Source organism: Sapajus apella, unplaced genomic scaffold (assembly GCF_009761245.1).
Source record: "Sapajus apella isolate SASKATOON/1434 unplaced genomic scaffold, GSC_monkey_1.0 scaffold30, whole genome shotgun sequence".
In the NCBI taxonomy this organism is placed as follows: domain Eukaryota; kingdom Metazoa; phylum Chordata; class Mammalia; order Primates; family Cebidae; genus Sapajus; species Sapajus apella.
The window spans coordinates 19698110-19719559 of NW_022436970.1; the positions used below are offsets into that span (position 1 = coordinate 19698110).

A 21450-nucleotide genomic window follows, 5' to 3' on the forward strand; every position below is an offset into this window, starting at 1 on the left:
GGCAAGAGAATCGCTTGACCCAGGAGGTGGAGGTTGCAGTGAGCCAAGATCACACCACTGCACTCTAGCCTGGACGACAGAGTGAGATTTCATCTCAAAAAAAAAATATATATATATATATATATATATATACACACACACACACATAATATAGTGGTAAGAAAATAATAACCAGGCTGTACTGGGTTAAATAACATTCCTCCAAAAACGCATGACTGCCTGGAACCTCAGAACATGGCCTTATTTGGAAACAGGGTCTTTGCAGATGTGATTAGTTAAAATGAGAATACTCAGGAGTACAGTGGGCCCTAAATCCCAAACTCAGTGTCCTCCTAAGATGAGAGGACACAGACACAGAGAGAGGCTGGCCATGTGACACGGAGGCAGAGGCTGGAAGGACCCGGCCGCAGCCAGGAGTGCCAGGGACAGCCACCGACACCAGAGGCTGGAGGGCAGGAAGGGCCCTCCCCCAGGGCCTCCAGTGGAGCCTGGCCCTGCCAGCGTGGGATTGAGGCTTCTGGCCTCTAGAACTCTGGGAGATGAAGTCCTGGTGTGTGGCCCTGGTTTCAGGTGCTTTGCTCCAGCAGCCTGAGTAGAGAGGGATGGAAGAGCCCCGCCCTCTCCTCCAATCTGCCCTTGTTCTCGACATTTGTTGAACTTTAGTTCAAAGCCAAAAGGTGGCCTGAGATGCCATCGCCAGAGGTGGCCAAGCCCTGGCGTCCACCCTCCCCTTTAACTAGGGACCTTGGTTCGCAGACATCGAGGACGCCTACAGCTCTGCACTTTGAAGTCAGAGCGATTTTGCTGTGAGCTGAATGTGTAAGATAATACTTTAAAGGCTGTTACATAATTGCAGGTTTCTAGAAAAGACTTATTCTTTGGTGCTATGTGTGTCTTGGTGTCCCACCAAATCCCTGCCAGGCCCTCCTCTCCTGACTCCATGAGAAATCTCTGCTCTCTTCCTCGCCACCCCTCCCCGTCCTCAATCCGAGTCTCTCTCAGCTCCCCACTCACTCCGACCCTCCTCCTCCTCTCTGCTGTTCTGCGGCTGGAACATCTCGATTTCATGTGCTGTCCCCCAAGATTGCAGTCTCCCCTGAGGTATTCCGTAAATATCCTATCGACACTTTTACACAAAAACACTCCAATGAGATCTAGATGAAGAAGAGCCAGTGGCTCTGGTCTGGCCAAAGCTACAAGATCTCCAGAGGGGAAAGTTCGCCCTGGGCTTTGGCTCCAGCATCAGGCATGGCCTGATGGACCCCTTGAGATTTACACCTTCCACCCCTTGAAACCAAGAGCCATACCCTGTTCGCCGGTCGGAAGCATGCTCTTGCCTCTGAGGAACTCACCGCCTAGCCGCATCTGATGACGCCACTGTCCCGGGTAGGGTGTACTTCAATGTATTGATTTAACTGTCATTAGATTCTGGCCTGTTGGAGAAATAACAGAAATCGCTGGTTCTTTCATTCACTTTTTTTGTCACTATTGTTTGGCTGGCTCTGTCATTGCGCTACAAGCCATTGTTTGGTTTCTAGATGACGGAATTTTCTGGAAGTGGTGCAGAGTGGTTCTGTGCAGTCTCCCTGGCTGATGTCTGGCGAGGCTCAGATTCCCGTCCAGACTGTGGGGAGTCAAAGTGTCTGAAGGGCCATTGTTGTCGTTAGCCTCACACCAGCCTCACACCCTCACAATGCGAGCTCTTCCCCACCGCCTGCCCATGAGGACCCCAGGCACAGGTGCGAGCACCGAGGGCCCACCCGGGCGGCTTGGTGGCTGACTCGCTGTCTTCTGCCTGGAGAATATACACTGTACAGTGCTTTGGGCTGTGGCATGCCAGATGTGGCATTCTCTCATGCCATCCCCCTGAGGGCGTGCGGTAGGTGCCACTGCCCCTGCTTCAGAGCCTGAGCTCCAGGCCAGCTCTCCCTGCAAACCACAAAATCACCCACCCCGTGACTGGCACTCAATTCCTCCTCCGTCGCCTGGCTTCTGCTGGTCTCTGACTTCCTGCAGCTCTTCTCAGCATTCAAGGAGCAGCTCAGTTAGGATCCGAGTGAACTGGGTAAACTTTCTCAGCATCTCCAGCCATTTCACGTGGTGTGCAGTCTCACATTCTGGGACTGAGTCTCAACCGCACTTGGCCTCAGCCAATGTTCTTCTCCGGGGTCAAACTCACAGGTTAGGCCAGACGAGAGGCTGATGGAGAGCCTCACAGTTCTGCAGACTTTCTGGGGACTTTTGCTCCCTGGAGTTTGTCCAGGCTGCTGGCTGAAGGAACCCATGCCCTCGCTGACTCCTCCATGAGGACTTGCTGCCAGAGGGAGTTGGTCAATCCGCAGGAGCCACGCTGGCTCAGCTCCGTGCCTACAGGAAATCAACAGAATCCAGCAAAGCCTGTTTTTGTTGTTTTTAAAAATCAAATGATGGCGAGATAAACTAGGCTAATAAAACATTCTTTTCTGTGTTATAACAAATTTATCAGAGCAGACCTAAGACAGAGCAACCTCTATAAACCAATCCCACAAGGACTCCAGACTACGGGGTAAATAGAATTCTTGGCATCCAGGGTGACTGACCGGCACTGAGGTTTCTTACCCTAGATAGGGGCCTGGTTGACTGGCCATTGTGTGGACACCAAGGAGCCACCCTTGGCCTGAGGCTTTGTGGGGGTGGAGGCAAGAGTGCTTTCATTTTCAATTCTTTCTTCTGTTCAACACCCAAAATAAACAAAACAAACAGTGCAGAAGTGGGGTTTCCCCACAGCACCTGCTCCGTCCTCCTTTAGGGACGCCTGCCCCTCTCCTGGCAGAGACAGAAGTGTCCCTAGTTAAGGTATCCAGGGCCACTGTCAAGGCCTCGATCAGCTAAGCTCATAGGGCGTCCGGCTCTCCAGTTGTTATTGAGAGCTGGGAGAGGGGTGGAGGCAAAGCTCGGGCAGCTGTGGGAGGAGAAAGACAAGAATGAGATGTTAAGACACTAAGAAGACTCAGGAAGTGCCCCGGGACCTCTCACTCCACAGCAGAGGACGTAAACCTCCTCCTAAAAGTTACAGTATTTAGAGAGAAAGCTTAGCACAGGGGCACTTGGAACTTTTGTTCCAAATCTAAAAGTCTAAGAACAACCAGCAGGAATAAACACAAGCCTATGAAGCAAGTGGGGCTCCCCTCAGGGTCCCATAGCCCGTGGGAGCTTACCACCCTCGGCTCGCATCTGCCCACCCCTGCCAGGAAGACTCTCAGTCCAGGACTCACCCTAACCCTCCCCCAACCCCCAGTGCAGCTCCCTGTTCTCCAGCTCCTCTTTCTTTTTTTTTTTTGCAAGGTCAAAAACCAGGCACAACCTTTCTAAATCCCTGGATTTCCACGGGGTGGTGAGAGTTTGGATCTGTGTCCCTGCCAAATCTCATGTTGAGATGTGACCCCAGAGTTGGCACTGGGGCCTGGTGGGAGGTGTTTGGGTCACGGGGTGGGTGCCTCCTGGCTGGGCGCTGTCCTCACAATAGTGAGTGAGTTCTTGCAAGATCTGGTTATTTAAAAGTCTGTGGTGCCCCCCGCTCTTGTGCTTGCTCTTGCCATAGGAGGTGCCTGCTCTCAGTTCATCCTGCGCCGTGAGTTGAAGCTCCTTGAGGCCTCCCCAGAAACTGCGCAGAGGCCGGCACCATGCTTTCCAACCTGCAGAACCAGGAGCCAGTTACACGGCTTTTGTATCTTGGAAGTAAATAACTTGTTTTTATTTTACAGGTGAAGAGGCGAGAGGAACTCATCTCCAGATGAGACTTTGCTCCTGGACTTGGGACTTTGGAGTTGGCGCTGGAATGAGTGAAGACTCGGGAACGGCTGGAAAGGCATTACTGAATTTTGCAATGTGAGAAAGACACGAGATTAGAGGGCCCCGCAGCAGAGTGAGATCATCTGGATGCGTGTCTGCGTCTGACTCTCCTGTTGAAATGTAATCCCCAGTATTAGAGGTGGAGCCTGGTGGGAGGTGTTTCGGTGCTGTCCCTGCAGTAGTGAGTTGACGCAAGATCTGGTTGTTTAAAGTGGGTGGCCCTTCCCCTGACCCTCTTGCGCCTGATCTGGCCACATGACGTGGCTGTTCCTGCTTCACCTTCTGCCATGAGTAAAAGTTCCTTGAAGCCTCCCCACAAGCTGAGCAGATGCTGGCACCATGCTTCCTTACAGCCTGCAGAACTGTGAGTCAATTAACCCTATTTTTTTTTTAATAAATTACCCAGCCACAGGTATTTCTTTATTGCAATACAAGAAGAACAGCCTAGTACAGGTAACTAGTTCAAGGTCAAGCACAACTGTAATACAGAAAAACAAACAGAGGCATTGAGGAACATGAGAAAAGCGGACGGAGTCTCAGATCCCACTCAGATGGTGAAGGGGGATTCGTGCCCAAAGTCAATGTTCGTGAACCTGGACGGCAAATGGACGACAGCAGGCTGCCCTGCTCTGTGGGGAAAGGGGGGAGGAATTCATTCAGGGAGGGAGGATGAAGTCATGCCCTTCCCTTTGTCAGACCCCTGCTGTCAGGGCCACACCGTCAGGTCAGGGTGCCAGGTCAGTCTTTGATTGGAGACCAGGGCTAAGCTGCTCTTCCCGGCCAGAGGAGGAGGCTCCTGCTGAATCTGATCTATTCTTTCCTTACAACAATCACTGTTTTCCCATAGCTTATTTCCTTCTTCCAATTTTCTTTTCTTTTTTAAAAATATATATATGTATATTTTATTGGACTTTAGGTTCTGGGGTACACGTGCAAATCATGCTGGATTGTTGCATAGGTACATACAATGTGGTTTGCTGCCTCCAACCCCCCGTCACCTATATCTGGCATTTCTCCCCATGTTATCCCTCTCCAACTGCCCCACCCCACACTGTCCCTCCCCTATTACCCCCAACAGACCCCAGTGTGTGATGCTTTCCTCCCTGTGTCCATGTGTTGTCATTATTCAACACCCACCTATGAGTGAGAACGTGTGGTGTTTGATTTTCTGTTCTTGTGTCAGTTTGCTGAGAATGATGGTTTTCAGATGCATCCATGTTCCTACAAAGGACACGAACTCATCATTTTTTATGGCTGCATAGTATTCCATGGTGTATATGTGCCACATTTTCCTTGTCCAGTCTATAATCGATGGGCATTTGGGTTGGTTCCAGGTCTTTGCTATAGTAAACAGTGCCACAATGAACATGTGTGCATGTGTCTTTCTTTTTCACTGGAGAGGAACACCAAATAATTTTTTTAATGGAACTTGTCTGAAGAAAAAATAAAAGCTTAAATATTAATGTAGATGGATCAATCGCAAAACAAAGTAGCCTCTGTTGTCTTTAAGAGCCTTTATTGAAGCCTCCCTCTCACCTGAGCTCCCTCTCCACCCACCAGAGGCTGGAGGAGTCTCTCCAACTGGCTTCTTCTGCTGCCCCTTGCTCCAGGCTCCTGGCTCTGTCCCGTAGAGCTGAGCTGGATCGGGCTTCAGTTTTCTGGGTGCAGGGCAAACGGGGAGATCATGAACGGCTCATCAGCACCACCTACTGGACTACGTTCTTACTGGACTACGTTCTTAATCAGCTCAACACCTTGACCTTGATTTTAACCACTGTGTAGCTTCCTCTATGACAGTTCTCAAACTCACTGTATTTGTATTGCCATATAGCGGTTGTAGCTATGATTTTTTTTTCAGATGGAGTCTCGCTCTGTTGCCCAGGCTCAAGTGCAGTGGAGCAACCTCAGCTCACAGCAACCTCCGCCTCCCAGATTCAAGGGATTCTCCTGCCTCAGCCTCCCAAGTAGTTGGGACTACAGACATGTGCTACCACGCCCAGCTAATTTTTTATATTTTTAGTAGAAATGGGCTTTCACCATGTTGGCCAAGATGGTCTTGATCTCTTGACCTTGTGTTTGGTCCACTTCGGCCTCCCAAAGTGCTGGGATTACAGGTGTGAGCCTCCATACCCAGCCTCGCTCTGATTATTTCTATAATGACTGTATTGTGATATAATTCTTATACTTAACAACTGGCCCATTTAAAGTGTACAATTTTGATGATTTTTAATGGTTTTTAGTATATTCAGAATTGTACAACCATTGCCACAAAGTTTGTTTTATAACATTTTCATCACCCCAAAGACACCCCTATTCATCAGCACTCCCTTCCTATTTTCCCGGTAGGAACCAACAAGCTACTGTCTGTCTCTATAAATTTACCTACTCTGGACTGTTATGTAAAGGGAATCACCATACATGGCTGTTGTGTCTGGCTTATTTCACTTTGCACAATGTGTTTAAAGTTTGTGTACATCGTAGCGTGTGTCAGTACTTCATTCCTTTTTATGTAAGATGCAAATCATTTTGTGAAATCATTTTATGTAAGATAAAAATGAAAATCATTGTATGTAAGATGAAAATCATTTTGGAGAGAGATCCAAGATGGCTGATCACTAGCAGCTCGGGATTGTAGCTCCCAGTGAAAGCACAGAGAATGAGAGGACGCCACACTTTCAGACGAATTTTTGTTGCTCACGCACCAGGAGATTCCCAGCAGAGTCCCACGGGTCGCCAGCGCGACTCTTGTGGCCAGCGCCATGGTTCTTGGTGCAGAGTCAGAAAAGCACCATCAATCTTAACGCCGCTGTTTTAGCCGGCACAGTGGGTTGCTCAGATTCCAGCACTGGGAATCAACAAGTTGGACGTCCACTCAGAAACCTAATGAGAAAGTCGGTAATTACAAAGATGACAGATGGATAAATTTATAACGAAGGGAAGAAACCAGCCTAAAAAGGCTGAGAATAGCCAAAATCAGAACGCCTCTCCCTCTACAGGGGATCACAGTTCCTCATCAGCAACGGAACAAGGCCTGATGGAGAACAAGCGTGTTCCATTAACAGAAGTAGGCTTCAGAAGGTGGATGATAAGAAACTTCTGTGAGTTAAAAGAACTTGTTCTAACCCAATGCAAAGAAACTAAGAACTTTGAAAAAAGGTTTGACAAAATGCTAGTGAGAATAGACAATTTAGAGAGGAATATTAGTGAATTAATGGAGCTGAAAAACACAACACAAGAACTTTGCGAAGTATGCACAAGTTTTAACAGCTGAATTGATCAAGCAGAAGAAAGGATATCAGAGGTCGAAGACCAATTTAATGAAATAAAACAGGAAGACAAGGTTAGAGAAAAAAGGATAAAAAGGAATGAGCAGTCTCCAAGAAATATGGGACTATGTGAAAAGACCTCATCTACGTTTGATAGGTGTACCTGAATGTGACGAAGAGAATGAATCCAAGCTGGAAAATACTCTTCAGGATATTATTCAGGAGAACTTTCCCAACCTAGCAAGGCAGGACAATATTCAACTCCAGGTAATACAGAGGACACCACAAAGGTATTCCTCAAGAAGACCAACCTCAAGGCACATAATTGCCAGATTCACTGGGGTTGAAATGAAGGAGAAAATGCTAAGGATAGCCAGAGAGAAAGGTCAGGTTACCCACAAAGGGAAGCCTATCAGACTCACAGCAGATCTCTCAGCAGAAACCCTACAAGCCAGAAGATAGTGGGGGCCAATATTCAACATCCTTAAAGAAAAGAACTTTCAACCCAGAATTACATATCCAGCCAAACTAAGCTTCATAAGTGAAGGAAAAATAAAATCTTTTGTGAACAAGTAAGCACTCAGAGATTTCATCACCACCAGGCCTGCTTTACAAGAGATTCTGAAAGAAGCACTACACATAGAAAGGAAAAACCAGTATCAGCCTTTCCAAAAGTATACCAAAAAGTAAAGAGCATCAATATAATGAAGAATTTACATCAACTAATGGGCAAAACAGCTAGCTAATATCAGATGGCAGTATTACTCACATATATTATTATTAATCCTAAATTTAAATCGACTAAATCCCCCAATCAAAAGACACAGCCAAAACCCATCAGTATGCTGCATCCAGACCCATCTCACATTCAAGGATACACAAAGACTCAAAACAAAGGGATGGAGAAAGATTTACTAACCAAATGGAGAGCAATAAATAAATAAATAAATAAAGCAGGAGTTGCAATTCTCACCTCTGATAAAATACACTTTAAAGCAACAAAGATCAAAAGAGGCAAAGAAGGACACTACATAATGGTAAAAGGATCACTGCAACAAGAAGAGCTAATGATCCTAAATATATACGCACCCAATACAGGAACACTCAGATACATAAGACTTATAAAGAGACTTAGACTCCCACACAATAATAGTGGGACGCTTAAACATCAATATTGGACAGATCAATGAGACAGAAAATTAACAAGGATATCCAGGTCTTGAACTCAGATCTGGAACAAGTAAACTTAATAAACATTTATAGAACTCTCCACTTTAAATACACAAAATATACACTCTCATCAGTACCACATCACACCTACTTACAGGTTTAAATGAAATATTGGTTGGCTGCTTGTTTGTTATTTTCTTCCCTCATTTTTTCCTGTCTCCATTATTAAGCACAATTATTGGCATAAAAGAGATTTTCAATACCCGTTTTTAGACTGCATTCTAGCCTGGGCAATAAAGCAACACTCCTGTTCTCTCTCCCTCTTCCTTTTCCTCTTTCTTCCTCTCCTTCATTCTTTTTTAATTCTTTTTTTTCCTTCTCCCTTTCTTTTTTTTTCTCTTTCTTTAAAAAAAGAAAATCGTTTTGTTTCGCCAAATAATAGTGAGATATACCGTGTTTTATTTATCCGTTCATTCATTAATGAACATTTGTCTTGTTTTTTGCCTTTTGGCTACTATAAATAATGCCGCTATAAATATCCATGTACCAGTTTTTGTGTGGACATATGTTTCCCCTTGTCTTGGATATGTACTCAAAAGTAGAATTGCTGGGTCATATGGTGACTCTGTGTTTAATCGATTAAGTAACTTTCAGACTGTTTTCCACAGTAGCTGCACGCTTTTGCATTCCCATCAGCAGTGCATGAAGGTTCCAATTTCTCTATATCTTTGATATAGCTTGTTAGTATCTGACATTTTAATTCTAGCCATCCAAGTGGGTAGAAAGTGGTATCTAATGTGGTTTGATTTGTGTTTTCCTGTTGGTTAATGATGCTGCGTCTCTTTCCATGTGTTTATTGGCTATTTGTATATTTTCTTTGAGGAAACGTTTATTCAATTCCTTTGCACATTTTTAATTGGGCTATCTGTCTTTTATTACTGAACCATGCTTGTTATTTATATTCTCAACATAAGTCCTTTATCAAAAATATGATTTGCAATCCCCCCACCTACATTCTATGGGTTGTCTTTTCATTTTCTTGATGGTGTTCTTTGAAGCACAAATGTTCTTATTTTTAATGAAGTCCAATTTGTCGATCTTGTCTTTTGATGTCATATCTGAGAAACCATCACCTAGTCCAAAGGTAGGAAGATTTACAGCTTTTTTTTTTTAAGAGTTTTATGGTTTTAATACTTTCATTTAGGTATTTGATCATTTTGGGTTAGTTCTTATATATAGTGTGAGAAAGGGAGTGAAACTTTATCCTTTGCATGTAGACATTCAATTGTCCCAGCACCATTTATTGAAAAGACTATTTTCCCCCCATTGAATGATCTCCTCACCCTTGATGAAAATCAGTTGATCATTAATGTGAGGATTTATTTCTTGATTTTTAGTTCTCTTTGATTGTTATGTATGTGTGTCCTTAAGCCAGTTCTTTCTCCAGATTATGTGTAATTATTCTTAAACTTTATAATTTCCTCTCGATTATTCTCCAGCAAAATTCAGACTCTTATTAGTATGTTTTGATGCATTCTCCTACTTCAAAAAGAGGAAACTTCCAGAGGTTAAAACTTCTGCCCTGAATGCCTGCCCTTCTCCAAGCTTACGCTTCCTCCCCGTCAGAGTTCAGCACCAGTTTCCTCCCAGATGCTGCTGTTGACCGTCCCTGCCCCACGATGGGACAGGGTCTGCATTTCACAGCACATCTGACTGCTTTCCTGGCAGCTGGTGAGCCCTCTGTCCGCTCAGAGCCACACGTTTTTTTGTAGCTCTTTGGGTCCTTGGCCACTGTGAGGCTCCCACTCCCTAATGACAGTGGAGGAATTCAGGCTGAGAGAGGAACCCGAAGGAGCCGTGCTGGAGCCTGGCAGGGCTGAACTTGGTGGTGGCCCTCCCGACTGTTCGGCCTGTGGTCTTCGCGTGATGCCACCCCAGCTGCCCTGCTCTATGCACATTCCCTCACCCAGCATTGGCTCTTTCTCTGCCACCTTGTTTTGTGAACACAGGTTCTCTGTGTTCACTCAGATTTTATGCCCACTGAATCCTAGCTGGAAAGTTCTTGAAGCCTGAACATCCCTGTAGCATTTCAGTGGTGATCTGACAGAAGGCAGAACAGCCTGGGAGTGGCTTTCCTGTTGGGCATGGGATGGATTGAGCCCAGGTGCTGAGTGACACTCTGGTTGGGGAGACGCACTCTTTCTTGCTGTCTCAGACATTTTCAGCAGGACTAGACGTTTTGTTGGGGGTGAATTCCTGGAAGACACAGAACACAGCTCCCTGCGCACAAATTCACTCAGATGCACTGCACAGTGTGTAGGGGTGAGGGGCTCCTCAGTTTGGATGCTCCCCAGCTCACCTTCGCTCTGCGGGGGCCTGAGGCCAAGCGATGCACAGAGGCATGGAGGAAGATTCAGTAATGCATTTGGGAACAGATGAAAAGTGATGGAGGGGTCCTGCATGGTACCCCGACAAGGGAGGAGGTCTGCTGGTAGAGGCAGGTGGGCTCCACCATGTAAGACCTGGGGGTCGTGGGATATTTGCTTTACCCCAAGGGCAATGGGACCTCTTGGAAGAGTTAAAACAGGGAGTCTTGCGATCTGCCCCACCTTTAAAAAGATCACCCAGGCTGCTTTGTGGAGAGTCATTTAGAGAAAACCATGAAAATGACAGGTCGAAAAGTAAAATAATCAACTGCTTTTCAAATAGGCTTGCAGACGCTCCATTGTAAAATAAGCAATATTGGGGAGGGGTGGCCGATCTGTGATGAGCGTCCTCTCGCTGTGAGCACATCTGTCTCTCAAGGCCAGGGCGGCCTCCTCCAGGTCTCAGGGATGACTCTGAGACTTCACCAGCCTAGTTCCTCTGGTTCTCCCCACAACCCCTGCTCACCTCCAGCTATGGAAAGGTGGACATTTAAAGAATCATAGATTAAAATATTCATCATTTTATAATGTAAAATATCTCAACAATTTAAAACAATAAAAGATGAGATTTTGGGGACAAAAATAACAGAGACAGTCTGGGTTAAATTCTCCCCTCCCTCCTCCTGCTGCAGGAGGGTGGGGTTGGCTTCTAAAGTGGAGCCCAGCTGGTCTCCTTGGGATAGCTGGTGGCTTTCCCAGCCAAGAACCTCATGTAGGGAGCTGACCGAGGGCTTAGCCCCTGTGGCCCTTCCCGCCCTCGATCCCTCCCTACTCGTCTCCAGCCACTGGTGCCTGGGGCTGCACTGGGGGACACGTGGCTGATGGCCCCTCCAGACATACGGTTGGCCTAATGCCGGCACCTCCCACTCCAAACAGGGCTGGGTGGGGGAGGGGGCGCTCTGTGAAGGGGTGAGCATTGCCCACTTTGCCGCAGGACCTTCCTATTGGGGGTCAAGGAGGAATGCTGGTTCTCAGGCTCCCAAAGACACTCAGGTGGAGTCATCCCAGGTGTGGATGGGCTGGGAGATTGAGAAGGGGTCAGGGAGGAGAAAGGCGGAAGGAGACAGGGTTGTGGCTGGGTCTCTCAGAGACAGGGTTTCACCATGTTGGCCCGTTTGGTCTTCAACTCCAGACCTCAAATATCCGCCCACCTTGACCTCCCAAAGTACTGAGATTACAAGCATGAGCCACCAGCTCAGACCTTTCTCTTCCTTTCTTGTTAAAGTGCTGTGACTTCAGGAGCCAGTGGAAAGAAACCCCACAGCACTGGATTTTAGGCATTGCTCAGAAATTCTTTTGTCTAACGCAGTGGCTCGTCACACATGGAAGGCTTTTGGGTGTTTGTTTTTGGTTTTACCTCACTCTTCTCTCTCTCACAAAGATCACCCTTCACTCCTGAGCTGCAGAACTGGCCTCCCTGAGGGCCAGGAGGAAACAGAATGACATTATTTAAAGATGAGCTTGTTAACTTGTTTTCTGTCTTACTAAAGTTCTTCAGCATTGGAAATAAAGTGTTTGGGGAAAGACGGAGCAAAAAATACATGTCTGGTTCTACCACCTTGTGTTATTTCATTCCGACTGACTGGAGGCAGCTGTGAGATAACACATTCTCGAGGAATTTGAAAGGTCCAAGTCCAGCAACGGGTGTTGACTTTCAGTCGTTCCTCTCGCGTCAAACCCTTCCAGGCTGCGTCGCTGCTGGCTGTGCTCCTGCTGCTGGACGGAGGCATGTTCTCCTCGCCCTCCCCACCCCCGGCACCGTTAGAGAAAGTCTTCCAGTACATTGACCTCCATCAGGATGAATTTGTGCAGGTAGGAGAAAGAAACTACGCACAGAAATCTTGGATTATATCCTTTGGTGTTTGGGTGGGACAATGACTTGCTTGGAGATGTGGATTTTTTTGCCTAATTCCATTTAAAATGCCTGTTGGGTTAAAAACCATCAGTATTTGTGAGATGGATGGAAAAGATCCCTCCTAGCCATTCCTCCCGTCAAGGGCACTCTCTGCCCATATCCAGCGCTTGGTTTAGGGATGTCCATGCAGAGAGGACCAGCACCTCCGCTGAGCTCAAGTCTGCCCTGCTCCATGAGGTCGCCCATTCCTAATGCCACCTGACATTAATATAAGGCCTACACAGAGCTGAGGAACCCAGGAGCTCTGCAAAGTTCAACGGCAACATGGTTTGTTTTGTAGCATGTGTGCAAGAGGCACTTTATCTCCTCCATTTATTTTTTATTTTATTTTATTTATCTATTTATTTATTTATTTTGAGACAGAGTCTCACTCTGTCACCCAGGCTGGAGTGCAGTGGTGAGATCTCGGCTCACTGCAACCTCCCGGGTTCAGGTGATTCTCCTACCTCAGCCTCAGCCTCCCAAGTAGCTGGGATTACAGGCACCTGCCAACACGCCCAACTAAATTTTGTATCTTCTCAGTAGAGACAGGGTTTCGCCATGTTGGGCAGGCTGGTTTTGAACTCCCGACCTCAAGGAATCCGCCCTCCTTGGCCTCCCAAAGTGCTGACATTGTAGGCGTGAGCCACTGTGCTTGGTCCTCTTTTTTTTGTTATTATTTTTTGAGACAGGGTCTTGCTCCGTCGCCCAGGCTGGAGTGCAGTGGCACAAACACAGCTGACTGCAGCCTCGATCTCCTGTGTTCCAGTGATCCTTCTGCCTCAGACTCCCAAGTTGATAATCCTCCGCTTAATCCCTAATTCACCATACCGTGTCTGTACATATACAGGGTCCAGGGCAGGGGTAAAGTAGACGGAGGGTGAGGAGGAATGGCGAAAAGAGGGAGGCCTGGGGAACAGGAGGAGGCAGGAAGAGGAGTGGGAGAGCAGGACGAGGAGCGAGGGAGGAGCAGGAGACAGGAGGAGGAGCGGGGGAGGAGCAGGAGACAGGAGGAGGAGCGGGGGAGGAGCAGGAGACAGGAGGAGGAGCGGGGGAGCAGGGGGAGGAGGGGGAGAGCAGGGGGAGGAGCGGGAGAGTGGGAGCTGGGAGCGTGATGTAGCTGCAGACTCACCCGCTCCTCCCCACTCCCACTCTCCTAGGCTCCCTTGCCCACTCTGTGGCCATCTGGCTGCCCCCTCCATCAGCCTCCCACACATGTGCACACTGGTGTGTTGTCGCCTGTGCTCACCAGACTAGATGTTCCTTGAGGTCCCCCTGGACTTTGTACACCAAGCCCCCACCTCCTGTCTGGCGCAGGACAGGCATTCAGGAGACATTTATTGGATCAATCAACCAAATTTAGGAAAACTATCATGCAATTAGGCTAAAGGCATGAGGCTGAATGTCCAGCCTGCTGTTCCTAAATCTGACCCTCACGTAACCCTTGCTCTTACTGAAATATTAACCAGGCATCAATGCCTCTTAGATTTTTGAAAGCTGAGTGGGGTTTCCAGAATCGGTGTGTGGTGGGGATTTAATCCTTGTCTGGGCCTTTCAGCCGAAACATCTCCTCTTCCTAAGTCCCTCAAACATACCCACATCCACTGGACTTAGAGAGAAACCAGCAGACTCTGCTCTGTAAATTCCAGTTTAAAAATGTACCATACAATATTCCTTCGGGTTAAGTAGGTGCCTTTATAATAAAAATGGAAGTGCTACAACCAGGGTAGAGAGATCAAACTCAAGTCGGGAAGAGAAGTCCGAGATCAGTCATTCGGAATATGCGTCATTTTTCATAAACATGCTGACTGTCTCAGTATGAGCCACTCCGGCTCCCACACGGGCATGGTCCTTAGTCATTCAGCATCAGCAGCGCTGCCAGAGTGGCCACCAGGTGCCAGATGCCATGCTGAGTCTTTTGCACACGTTAGGGAAAACTCAGGTTAAGGGAGGTTAAGGAATACACCCAAAGTCACACAGCTATTACAGGCTGAGTTTAAGCCCGAGGTCACAGTGCCTGTGGGATCCTAGAGGTGCAGGGAGGGTCAGGCTAGAGCATCTAAATGCAGAGCATGTCAGGGGGGCCCTGCAGCCCAGTGAGGCCTCCATTTCTGGGAAGCTGGGAGCCTTGGAGAAAGCTGACAGCCGCCAGCTGCTCAGTTCTTAATAATTAGGAGCAGTGGGTGGGGACTTGCCCTTTTTTGCAGCCCTGGTGAACCCGGGGAGGGCCTGGCAGCCACCTCTCCTGCAGCCTGCCCTGCCTGATCTTCTGTATTCAACACGCATCACTGGCCTCCGGGCTCCTGATTAAACCCCAGCTCTTCTGTCTGTTACTCTTGAACGTCACAGTGCGCACTGGCACTGTCATGCGTCCTCAGGTCCTCCATCAACAGAAGAGCACTTGGGACTCGCTGTCTCCTGTGGTACCCTCACTCCTGCCCAGAGTGGATGTGGGACCCCCATGCTAATGCCCTGTTTGCTCTTCCTCCTAGATGCTGAAGGAGTGGGTGGCCATCGAGAGCGACTCTGTCCAGCCCATGCCTCACTTCAGACAAGAGCTCTTCAGAATGATGGCGGTGGCTGCAGACATGCTGCAGCGCCTGGGGGCCCATGTGGCCTCGGTGGACATGGGTTCTCAGCAGGTGCTGTGGGGCTCCCTCCCACCGAGGGAACTGACCCTTCTAGACGTCAGTCGTGCCTTCCCGGGGGTGGCAAGGGAGAGGCTCATCCTGATCCTCAACCAAAACCCCCTGTAACCCCACTTCCCAATGAAGATGAAACATTCCACCTGGTCTCAGATGAGGCCATGTAATTGCTTTCCAGTCATATCAGGACTCCAGGGGTTTGGTGGGCTTGTAGAAGCCGGTGCAGATGGCAAGTGAAGGTCGCCTTATTATGGAAAGGACCCCCTTGTATTCTTCCCTTCCTGCACACGATTCAAATCTCTCCTTTAAGAAAAGGAAATTGTCCTTTTCTTTAAATTCATATGCATCTTTCTCGAAGGGTCCATATCTAGAGCCGCATTTCTTTTTTATCAGAGCCATCTCCTAGAAGTCCACTCCATCATAAATATCTGAAATCTAAGCACCCGATGCACTTATTTTAGCTCTGAGGAGACTCAGGATCATCCAGGTTTTCCAGGATTTGTCCACCTAATTTAATCCAGTTGTCATCTGCATTCTCACTGAAGAGCACATTCAGCTAATGATGCTAACTGTCGATGTGGATCTAAAGAAGTGCTTCACCGGCCAGGCACGGTGGCTCACCTGTAATCCCAGCACTTTCGGAGGCCAAGGCGGGCAGATCTCCTGAGGTCGGGAGTTGGAGACCAGCCTGACCAACTTGGGGAAACTCTGTCTCTACTAAAAGTACAAAAATTAGCCAGGTGTGGTGGTGCACGCCGGCAGTCCCAGCTCCTTAGGAGGCTGAGGCAGGAGAATCTCTTGAACCTGGGGGGCGGAGGTTGTGGTGAGCCAAGATGGCGCCATTACACTCCAGTCTGGATGACAGAGCGAGACTCCATCTCAAAAAAACAAAACAAAACACTTTATTTTTAATGAGGTTTTATATCTTAATTAAAAGTGTCTCAGCTGGGCGCAGTATCTCACGCTTGAAATCTCAGCACTTTGAGAGGCTCAGGTGGGTGGATCACTTGAGCCTGGGAGTTTGAGACCAGCCTGGGCAACATGGCAAAACCTGTCTCTACCAAAAATACAAAAAATTAGCCAGACATGGTGGTGAGTGTCTGTAGTCTCAACTACTTGGGGGGAGGCTGAGGTGGGAGAATCACCTGAGCCTGAGGGTGCACCACTGTACTCCAGCCTGGGCAATGGGAGTGAGGCCCTGTATCCAACAGAAAAAAATAGTGTTTTATGGGACTCATTTTAGAGATGGAGAAACTGATGCTCAGAAAAATGAGGTGGGCTCTCCAAGGACCCAGGGATAGCCTGGCCGGGACTCCTAATGTCATGTCTTTGAATTTTCTGCAAGAACAACACGGCCTTTTTAAAAATGATTCCTTATCATTCTGTAGCTGCCTGATGGTCAGAGTCTTCCAATACCTCCCGTCATCCTGGCCGAACTAGGGAACGATTCCACCAAAGCCACTGTGTGCTTCTATGGCCACCTGGATGTGCAGCCTGCCGACCGGGCTGATGGGTGGCTGATGGACCCCTACATGCTGACGGAGGTGGACGGTCAGTGGGGAGCTCGGGCTGCAGGGCAGTGCTGCCGCGCATGGACGGGGGCTTGCTTGCAAGATTGAAGGGGTGAAGATGCGGCTCTGTCCCTGGGCTTCAGGTCTCTCCCTGCCATTAAAAATGCATAGGCCAGGTGCAGTGGCTCACGCTTATAATCCCAGCACTTTGGGAGGCTGAGGCAGGTGGCTTACTTGAGGTCAGGAATTCGAAACTAGCCTGGCCAACATGGCAAAACCCCATCTGTACTAAAAACACAAAAAATTAGCTAGGGATGGTCGTGGGTGCCTGTAATCCCAGCCACTTGGGAAAGTGAGGCAGGAGAATTGCTTGAACCTAGGAGGTGGAGGTTGCAGTGAGCTGGATTGCACCACTGCACTCCAGCCTGGGCAATAGAGCAAGACTCCATCTAAAAAAAAAAAAAAAAAAAAGAATACAAGAGAGGCGGCTCTCATAGTCTCCTGATTGGTTCACTGGGGCTGTTCTTCTTCATTTGTGAAAAAAAGGTATAAACCTCTGTGCCTCTGGATGGAGGTTCTTGGGTGGTGAGGAAAGTAGTTGTCTGGGTCATTTTATTTTTTAACAGTAACAAACGTAATTTGCATTTTATAAAGAAAAAAAGAAAGGTTAATAGAGATATACACATATCTTTTTTCATTCTTCTACTAACTGTAAAATCTCAAAATGAGAGGCTATGCCACATGGCATTCTGCAACAAATCCCCAATGGGTCTCTTTGGTGAACTTGGATAAAATAGCTAATTTTTATTAAGGCCAGCGGGATCTGTCTATTGCAAATTAGCTTAGCTTATCTGACTAGCTGATGACTATACTATTTGTCAGGGAAGAGATCCAAGGATGTCTTATGTACAGTCTTATTTGTACATAAAAAGTCAAACTTTGCAATTTCATAGATTTTTTATTTATATTATTATATAAAGCACCGCTAACATTATTGCCCATGAAACAACATTGGTTTTTAATTCACTTGGCAGAGAAATCCACACTTCTCTGAACATTCTTCTTCCCTTTTTAAAGGGAAACTTTACGGACGAGGAGCGACTGACAACAAAGGCCCTGTCTTGGCTTGGATCAACGCTGTGAGCGCTTTCCGAGCCCTGGAGCAGGTAGGTGGCGGCCACGTCTGGGAGAGAGGAAGGGGAGGATGGTAACTGCAACTCTCTCTGAGTTGTCTGCTGTGTCCTGAGCAAACTGCCTTCGGTCACCTACTCTCCCAGCAGTCTTTGAAGGGTGTACCACAATTGCGTCCATTTCACAGATAAGGAGAGTAAGGCTTGGGAAGGTCAGGGAACTCACCCAAAGTGGTGCAGCTAGTGGCAAGGCTGATACCTCAAGGACGGATTCCAGCCTGCACTGTTAACCACGTTAAAAGACAGGACACGGCCATAGACACAAGCCTGTGGCCAAGCTGCTATCTGATGGGACTTGTCTTTTTTTCTTTAATCTTTATTTTGTCTTGCCTTGTCTTGTTTCGTCATCCCTTTCTTCTTATCACAAAGTATGATTTGCTAGCAGAGACACACACACACATTTTTAAAATGCATCAGCTACTTTGCAAATGATCCAGATAGGAATCTCCATGACATTCTGCAGGAGTCCTTGGATCTCTTCCCTGAGAGCACAGTGGTTCTCTTCAGATGTCCAAATAAGGGCTCTGGAGTGGAGGCAGGGGTACAGATTTGAGGAGGTGGGTCCCCTCCTCCCAGCCTCCAGAGGACATTGTAGGTGGACCCAGGTTTGTGCTTCAACACAAGGATGGTTTTATCTCAAGCCACTCTTCTGCTGTCTGCTAATCAATGTGCATGGACACCGGCAGAGGATCGGCTCTAGCTGTGTAGCTTTGGGCAAATGACTTGACCTCTTCGGGCCTCGGGTTCTGTTCTGTGAAAATGTGTGCACCCCTCCAGCTCAGTCTTGGGGTCAGCTTCCATCTCCCCTGTCCTGGGCGCCGCCTCAGCCCTGTCCAAGGCTGCAAGGCTCGGAGGGCTGAGGGGCCACCCTGGCACCCTGTCCTGCAGAGCAGACCTGGGCTCCTGGGGTGTCTTTTCCTGAGGGTTATTCCATCAGGTGTCGGGTGTTTCGCTCTCAGAAGTTTATTTTCTCCTGAGACATAAGCAGATGGGAGGGGATTTCCGTATTCTGACTCCACTCCTGAATCTCATAGAAGACAGGCTCAGGAATTCAGCACAGGTGTGGGTGGGCTCCCACTGACCACTGCAGAGGCGCCTTCTTATCCGTGACGCTCGAAGCACATATGCACTGAGCTTTCCATGGGGCCTTGGTTTCTCTCTCTGCCTGCCTCTCTTTTTTCCTCCCTCCTTTCTTTCTTTCTCCCTCTCTTTCTCCCTCTCTCTCTCCTTTTAAGGAACAGCAATCTTTATAAGACTGTTCCGATCAAAAGGCCAAAATCTGTTTTACTTTTAAAATTTCGACTCTGAAAATTACATAATCACAAAGAAAACAGAAGAAATACTCACGCCCTTGGTCAAGTCAGTTCATCTCTGAGCCTCACTTTTCTCATCTGTGAAGTGGGAATGACTGTTTCTGCCTCACAGTCTTGCAGGGATTCAGTGAAGAAACATCTACATGGTGCTAGTACTCACGGTCCTTCGTGAGCGCCCCTTTCTTCTCCGTTCCTGCCTTCTTCTTCTCTTCCTGCCTTGCCTACAGAGCTCTTAGAACACATTACTTCCCTGTACTATTTTCTAGGAGGCAGAGTGAGCACCAATATCCATATTTCACAGGTAGAGCAGTGAGCTGCCAAGGGGAGGCTTGGCAGACCCGACAGCTAATGCATGCACCCTGCATGCTGAGTGCTCTGGGTTTGTATTTTATTAAACGTGACTTGCCAGAAAATTCTTAGGATTTCCATGTACTTCTCAGCAATTGTTTGCTAGTTCAGTGTTCATACAGAATCTTCAGATATTCAGATTTCAGAACTTCAGATGAGCTTCCTAAGACACACAGAAGCACAAGGGATTTGAACAAATCACTATCCCCAAATGCTCTTATCCAAATGAATGACTGATTTTCTAATTTTCTCATTTTAATGACTACATAACTTATTATTTTCTGATACATAATCCTGTGCTCATGTTGCATTTGTTAATCTGTGGTGAGTCAAGCCCACTTATTAGAACTGATTACAGTGTGCGTGCCGTGTCGTTTATCTGCATGTAAGCACTTTTAGAGTTCTACACGCATCCTAGGAAAAGGCTTTGACCTCTCCTCTTCATGTGGTTCTCAAAGATATGAAGTTATAAATTATAAAGATACAAAAAGATCAAAACCAAATGGGGAAGCAGCATGTTGTAAAAATTTTAAAGGAGCTATTCTATGCCCTAATATTAACTAGAAAAAACCTCAAGTTCCATTTTGCTGCAAGATCAAAGCTTTTGAATAAGTTAAAAGGCAGATTGAAATCATAGCTGAAAAATAACAGATACTTGAAGTAAAAATTATCCTGAGGCTTAACAATCTTTCAAAGGAAAAAGTTCTCCTTTTTCATGCTCAGAATTATGAGGGCAGAAAAGCGATTTGTAATTGCCTAACCTTTCTTAAAAAAGTCCTTTTGGGGAGAAGGAGAAAAATGCCTCCCTCTGTAGCCACACAGAGGGTATATCGAGAATTTGCTTTTCTGTAGTTGCTCCTTTCCCCAATTCGTGATCATAGCGATAAATTGGCAGACCATGTTGGAGGGCACGCACCAGGCGTTGCCTTGAATTCTCCTTTACAACCATGGTTACGCCATTGCTGAAACAGAACTGTGGGGAATGCAAATTCATACATTGAATGTAAATAATAATTTCATGTATTTATGTTATATATAAACAAATAGTGTATCTTCAAAGGTGAATGGGCAATGTATTAGTCTGTTTTCACACTGCCGATAAAGACATGCCTGAGACTGAGGGGAAAAGAGGTTTAACTGAACTTACAGTTCCTCATGGCTGGGAGGTCTCAGAATCATGGCGGGAGGAGAAAGGCACTTCTTACATGGCAGCAGCAAGAGAAAATGAGGAAGAAGCAAAAGTGGAAACTCCTGATAAGCCCATCAGATCTTGTGAGACTTATTCACTATCACAAGAATAGCATGGGAAACACTGGCCCCCATGATTCAGTTACCTCCCCCTGGGTCTCTCCTACAACATGTGGGAGATACAGTTGAAGTTGAGATTTGGTGGGGACACAACCAAAACATATCATTCCACCCCTGATGCCTCCAAATCTCATGTCCTCACATTTTAAAACCAACCTTGCCTTCCCAGCAGTCCCCCAAAGTCTTAACTCATTTCACCATTAACCCAAAAGTCCACAGTCCAAAGTCACATCTGAGACAAGGTAATTCCCTTCCACCTATGAGCCTGTAAAATCAAAAGCAAGCTAGTTACCTTCTAGATACAATGTGAGTACAGGTATTGGGTAAATACAGCCATTCCAAATAGGAGAAATTTCTCAAAACAAAGGGGTTACAGAGCGCATGCAAGTCTGAAATCCAGAGGTCAAACTTCAAAGCTCCAAAATGATCTCCTTTGACCCAAGGTCTCACATTCAGGTTACGCTGATGCTGGAGGTGGGTTCCCATTGTCTTGGGCAGCTCTGCCCCTGTGGCTTTGCAGGGCACAGCCTCCCTCCCAGCTGCTTTCA

At 47.2% G+C, this 21450-nt stretch overlaps 1 protein-coding gene across 1 annotated transcript in view; it reads left to right on the plus strand.

Annotated features, from left to right (window-relative positions):
- The first annotated feature begins 12385 nt into the window (after nucleotides 1–12385).
- The window catches only part of CNDP1 (carnosine dipeptidase 1), a 28426-nt gene continuing 19361 nt past the window's right edge, over nucleotides 12386–21450 (plus strand). The window contains exons 1-4 of the mRNA XM_032293758.1: nucleotides 12386–12505; nucleotides 15080–15229; nucleotides 16621–16783; nucleotides 17821–17909. Coding sequence (XP_032149649.1) covers nucleotides 12422–12505; nucleotides 15080–15229; nucleotides 16621–16783; nucleotides 17821–17909 — 486 coding nt within the window. The 5' untranslated portion in view covers nucleotides 12386–12421. The remainder of the gene's footprint in view (nucleotides 12506–15079; nucleotides 15230–16620; nucleotides 16784–17820; nucleotides 17910–21450) is intronic.